This window comes from Acanthisitta chloris, unplaced genomic scaffold, assembly GCF_000695815.1.
Source record: "Acanthisitta chloris isolate BGI_N310 unplaced genomic scaffold, ASM69581v1 scaffold5353, whole genome shotgun sequence".
In the NCBI taxonomy this organism is placed as follows: domain Eukaryota; kingdom Metazoa; phylum Chordata; class Aves; order Passeriformes; family Acanthisittidae; genus Acanthisitta; species Acanthisitta chloris.
The window spans coordinates 78,635-85,160 of NW_008666447.1; the positions used below are offsets into that span (position 1 = coordinate 78,635).

At 34.7% G+C, this 6,526-nt stretch overlaps 1 protein-coding gene across 1 annotated transcript in view; it reads right to left on the reverse strand.

The window, feature by feature from the left end:
• Positions 1-6,188, reverse strand: part of KCNT2 (potassium channel, subfamily T, member 2) — a gene marked incomplete at both ends in the record, with an annotated part of 81,283 nt that extends 75,095 nt beyond the window's left edge. The window contains 2 exons of the mRNA XM_009072108.1: positions 473-572; positions 6,109-6,188. Of these exons, the coding sequence (XP_009070356.1) occupies positions 473-572; positions 6,109-6,188 (180 nt within the window). The remainder of the gene's footprint in view (positions 1-472; positions 573-6,108) is intronic.
• Between the last annotated feature and the right edge of the window lie 338 nt (positions 6,189-6,526).

Genomic DNA, 6,526 nt, shown 5'->3' on the forward strand with positions numbered 1-6,526 from the left:
TAGGTTCGGTCTCAACCCCTCAGGATCTCTATGGGTAAAAGTACTGACATTAATGGGGTACCATTTGGGCACAGGGCTGGTTTGTCTGGTATGGCTGAGCATGTAGAAGGGTTTGTCTATAACTCCTCAGCCAGACAAATGTTATTCAGAGACAGAACACACTAACTAGTCTCTCAAATGTACCACAATACAATATAAGGGTTAATATATATAGAATAATAAGGATTATTATATATATGATCTTGTTAGAAAATGCAAATACGTAAGACTGGCTTTACAATTCTTTCAAAATGTCTGTGAAACATAAAACCAAATCCTCGTTCATGGAATATCAAACATGCATTCATCAATTTATTTCTTATAGCTTAATGGTGTGAGAGCAGAAATGACAAAAAAACCCCACAAACAAAAAAAAAAAAAAAACCACAAAAAAAAAAAAAAGAAAAAAACAAAACAAAAACCCAAACATTACCATCCAAGTCCTTGTGTAGGATCATCCAGGAGCACACGAACTATGTACAAGAAACAGCTTAGTAGCTTGAGAGAGAAGTTGAATAACCGTATTCTCAGACCTATTTTGAAAAGAAACGACTGAAATAAATTCAGGGATTTTGCAGTTTCATTCACCTTTAGGGTAAAACTAAAAGGAACTCGACCAGCCATGCAGTAACAAAGCAAAGCTCGAGCTAGCCAGTAACCTGTCCCTGATAGGGGCAATTGGCATATCATGCAGGGGAGTGTAAGAATAAACCTGTCATATACACATCTATAGTAACAAAGCAAAGCTTGAGCTAGCCAGTAACCTGTCCCTGATAAGGGCAATTGACATATCATGCAGGGGAGTGCAAGAATAAACCTGTCATATACACATCTATTACATTTTTCCATCTTCCAGAAATCTCTGGGTTAAGACTCAGTCTGCTTTAAGGCAAAGAACTACACAGTGATTTGTTTGATAGCTATTCTATGCCATTTATATCTGAATGACTGATGCCATTCTTTGGGCCTTTGGTAGTTTTACAAGTCCACTTTCTTGGAAGTGGAACCAGAACTACATAATGCTTTTTGAGACACAAGATACAGCAACATGAGGACATACTTCCAACCATAGACAGAAAATATACAATGGCAAGTATTTAAATATTAATATCTGAAAGTCTTCATGTAGTAGCATCACATACAGAATATATTAACTCTATCCCAACTTATAAAATATTAAACTGTAGTTATTTAATGTTGAAGTTAAGTAATTATGCATTCAGGAATCAGGATATTGGAAAGTCATGCTGAATGCTCAACTAAACTGAATCAACAACTTGTTCTACACACCCTGTGAATACTGAAATATTTTAGCTTAAAGGATATACCACAAATACTATCCCAAAATATTACGGTATTTGCCACAAACATGACCCTGTGAACATTGAAATATTTTACCTTAAAGGATATACCACAAATCTATCCTAAAATATTACGGTATTTGCCACAAACATGGGTTTAATGCACAAAGACAGGATTCCTTCCAAGGGATCCACATGACACTTCTTTCACATGGGCAATTTATTTCACTGCTATTTAGAGCCATTATACACATGTGGAACTTCGCTATTTTTATGCAGTTTTGCAGTCATTAGAGGATTAGAGTTTAAATTTTCAATACTGGTATTACATTCAATAGAATTAAAATTTTCTAGTGTAAGTATTCCTATCTGACTCTTAGTTTTAAGCTTTCATTCACTAATTAAGGTAAAACTGTCAGTTGACTATTGTTAAGTGGATGGAGGTCACTTCAAGCATTAATTTTTTTTCAATCTTGTGGACTGAGAGCCTAATTCTGCACGGCTGAACCCTTCTGCCCAAAGCAGAATACTATTGACTGAGTCTTACACAGATGTGACTTCATCTGCACCAAGTCACACTAAGTGTAGTATGCTTTATTGATGTGATGCAAATACAGCAGCAGGTCTGCTGAAAATATAATTATTTCTATGGTTTAAGAACTACAGCTTCATTATACATACCCAAAGCTGTATGTGTACACTCCCTTTTAAGGAAAGAAGTATAATTATATTACCGTAGTATTACATATTTTTTCATTTTACTCAGTCCTAAGTTTAAAACAAGCCCCTTACAGGTAAAACTGATATATCATTTTTTTTATATCTATTAGTTCCTTTCCCACTAAAACTCAATTTACTACAAATGCAGAAAACTGGAAAATAGATTCTTAAGTACTCTACCATGCAATTGCTGAAAGAAATCTTAAGGTTTATTACACAAAACTGCTTACTACTTTTAACTGTGAAGTTAAGTAAGAGCTGAATGGACTTTTACAGCACTTTGTTTCTGTAAACTAGGGGTTAAAATCCTGTGGTCTATGAGAGGTCCCACGGCTGTTACTGGCAATTTGGTTTGTGAACATTAACCTGGTGATTCCTGTTGTCCTATCAAGGTAATTAGCCACAGACTATTTATTCCCCAACAAGAGCGAAGGAGTTGAAGTAGTAAATGGGAAGGGTGGAAAGTTGTGGCATCTTACTTTTTGACTTGGAGTTGTTTGCATCTTTTTTTCAACTGCTGCAGAAGAAAACAAGAATTGTTTGTCTGTCCTAACCCTTTTGTGGAAGTCTGCTGGAGTATGAATGGCTGCCATAACAACTAGGCCATTACAACAAGAAGAGCAGGTAATGTTTTTTAAAAATCCAAACAAACCCACCTAAACAAACAGAAAAGCCCACTAGGATTTCTTTTCCTTACCTATTTTGTGTTGTCTAATTTTTTTTTGGTAAGTACAAAAGTCTGTTGTTTTTATTCTGGTTTTTAGCTCTGTAAATGTTAATCCTGGTGTGAAACACTTCTTTTCTGCATTGTTAATGACCCAGTTTCTAATCATTATTTGAAATGATATGTTGGTTTAAATGCTAAAAGAAAATAGTGCTTTTCTGACTAAAAACTACATTAATGCAAGGGACCAATGCTCCTACCTGATGCCACCTTAAACTATTAACTCTCAAATCTTCATCTCTGATAGATCTAGAGCTACTTAAGTATTCAAACTTTGAAGTTATATAGAACTCCAGGATATGCCTGAAAGTGGAGAGCTAGGATTTCAAATGTGGGAAAGAGGGGACAAGCACTTGAGGAGGCATTTAAAATAGGTTTCAATTATTATTCTGTTACAAGGGAAGCATTTAATACTTCTGTTGCTTGCTGCCTATTTTCATTCTCCATTTCACATGCTGTCAGGGGATCAACATGGTCTGCTTGACTTAACTTCTTTTTCTTCATTCACAGCCAGATTGTTCAAGTAGCAGGGTCATTTGCACAGAACACTTCTTTTTCTCCATTCACAGCCAGATTTTTCAAGTAGCAGGGTCATTTGCACAGAATATCTTTATATTTTGACACTGGTGCCTGAAACTTGTATTATGCTACATCAATCATACACTGTTATGCAGTTATGCATTGCTTAATGAGAATGCAATTTCAGGATGTCTGTGTAACTTAAGTTGTTACATATTCTTGTCTACTCTAAAAGAATGATGTCTGTGTAACTAAGTTTTTACATATTCTTGTCTACTCTAAAAGAATTGACAATAGCAGTTGAAAACCTATTTGTTTTGTGAAATAATTATAGCTATGTCAAATGTTAATGTTTCCTTCTCAGTTTGAACAAGTATTGGCTATTTTTGCAGGCATTTTTAAGTACAGAGTGATACATTATATTTCACCAGTCCTGACTGGGACTTTCACTTCTATTATAAATTCTTGATGCTTCCCTTGCAAGCATTTTTGGAGATTGTCTGATCTAGAGAACGAATCTAAATAGTGACAGAGACACCCGATGAGGATTTTACCATCACCTTCCATTATTCCTTTCTCATAAGTCACTAAAACATTCCTGGGTTTTATCAAAATCATCTAAGTATCAGCTGAGATGGGGCTTTAGGAGCTGCATCCAAATATACTGTTAATAATTTATATCCCGGTGATGGTTATCTTTTATTCCTTCTTCACTGCGTTGGACACTCACTCATATTTTTCCTTTGTGGTGATGGTTATCTTTTATTCCCTCTTCACTGAGTTTGGACACTCACTCATATTTTTCCTTTGAGACTTATTTTGGGCTGTGATAATGCAGTGTGTGATCTTGGCAAGTACAAGCAAGTCATGAATATGCCATTTTTCTCTTTTTTCCTTTTTTTTTGGAGGGGGGTGCTGGCTGACCTTTCTCTTTTTTTGTTTTTTTTGGAGGGGGGTGCTGGCTGACACCTTTGTAAGTTGCTTTTTCATACATTGTTTGAACCTGGTTAGACGTTTGCTTGCAGAAGACTGAGTGGAAGTTGGATTGACATTAGACATAGATGAAGGCTTTTTTTAATCCATTTAAAACAGTGTAATGAAGACAACAGTTGATATTTCCAGCTACCAGCCTGTATGTGATTTAGATCAGAATAGTGTTCTGTAGAAAATTCATAAGAATTCTAGAGTTGACTTCTCTCGTTGACAAAACCATCTGATATTATGCATAAAAAAAAAAGTGGTGAACATTTTTAGTTTGATTTATTATACTATCTAAAAACTTGCTGATACTACTGACAATTATTTTCTCAATGACAGTAAGTTCATCTTTAACATGCAAAGGAAGGTTTTCAGTGCTCTCGCTGAACTAAGACCTAATATCTTTGTTTATGAACTCCCTGATACCTTTGGGCAACAGATTTCCAATTTCAATGGAGGATTGAGAGAGTACATGGAATGAATGGCAGGTTTCTATGTCAGCAGCAGGTTTTTGGAGCTTGCACTTTGGAGGATTCTGGTTCTGAGTATTTGGACAAGAATCAAGATCTGCATAAGCAGAAGGAGTGTTTAACTGAACTTACCAATTCTGACCACTTTGATCTGGGATTTTTTTTTTTTAATTTTTCATTTGGTACTCTAGTGGCTATCCACATCATTTACTAGCAAAGGTAGTCCTCTGCTTTCTATGCTACTTCGGTACCTGAATTAAGATGAATTTCTGGTGTGTGTCTATGTGAGTGTAATAAATAATGCAATTCTGAACCTCCAGAAGGTTTGTTAAACTTGATTCTCTAGCTAAAAACCGGAGTCCATATAGAAAATATTAGTTATTCACAGTATGGTGTCTATTTTATTATTTTTAGGGGATTATTTTGCTTATTACACTTGGAAAATAAAAGAAGCTTAGCCAATAAATACACCAAGTTCTGTGATGTAAAACTAGTATCCATTTAATACTAGCTCTTAGAGATATAAGATCTTATTGTATGTCTTATTTTTATAAACTTGATCTAATCTCCCCAGTTCTGTTCATGTGGGTTTTTTTTAGATTGGGACAGCAGAAACAATATAGTTCTTTCTTTTCTCCTTTGTCTTTCCCCAGAACCAGAATCACTTAAGAATTTTAACTGTATTACAAAGGCCAAAATACATTCTTTGTGTTCTAAAAGCTTTATGTATACAGCTGTTGTAATTTTAGTTCTTTACAAGTGCAAGGGAAATAGATGTAAATTCAGTTCTGCTACTCAGAAGAAAATTGAAGTTAATTACTGCTTTTCTCAGCTATGAACTCCGCTGGCCTAATCAAGATTTGACCATATTCCGTGTTTCCAGCCCCTGGACCAACTGCATGGATGTATAAAAAGAGTAATACTCTAGTTCCTCCACATTATTCTCTTCCATAATAGCCTATGAATTTAAGTGCATATGTCAATGGAGACATTTTCAATTAGATTATAGGCTAAAGGACTACAATTCTGAGTTACCACACCAGAAGGAAGTATGTCCTCCCTATCAGTCTCCTTTTCAATTTTTTTCTTTTCGAGTACAGATCAGGTTTGAAATTTTAGGATACTTAACAAAATAGAACTCTTGAAAAAGCTTGGTACTTCTGCAGCTTTTTCCTATCTTTTGATCCTAAACAATAAGTATGTTGTTTTCAAATTCTATTTAAACTTTCTGAATTTGTTTTGGATATTATGTGAAACTGACTCCCCTACAGGGTAAAATTTCAACTCAGAAGAAAATTAATGATAACTTGGCTGGTATCACAAATATGATTTAACAGAAATTAATCCAACTGCTTACTTGATCTTTGGTTTTTGATGAAGAAGAGCTTCAGTCTTTCTTTAAATGTGTTTTCATTCATATAGAATTCAACTTGCACCCTGAAATATAAAAGCAAGTATTAGAATTGGATATGAAAGATAATTAATATTTCAAAAGAATTTGTTTCTCTAATTATCTTTTCTTTACATATAACTGGAGGAACATATAGAGTGTTTGGGCAAAAGCTCACTTGCCTTTGAATGACTAATGTTGAAAGATTAATAAACCACCAAAACAAACAAACAAAGAAACCCAACAACAACAAACTAAAAACTTTAGTTTATTCCCTATACATGCAGAATCATCCTCCTATTTCTTGAACAGTCTACATTGCAGGGTAGGAAGCATCAATGCTTTTGGTACTTTCATTGGAAGACTATTCTCATATTTGCATCTT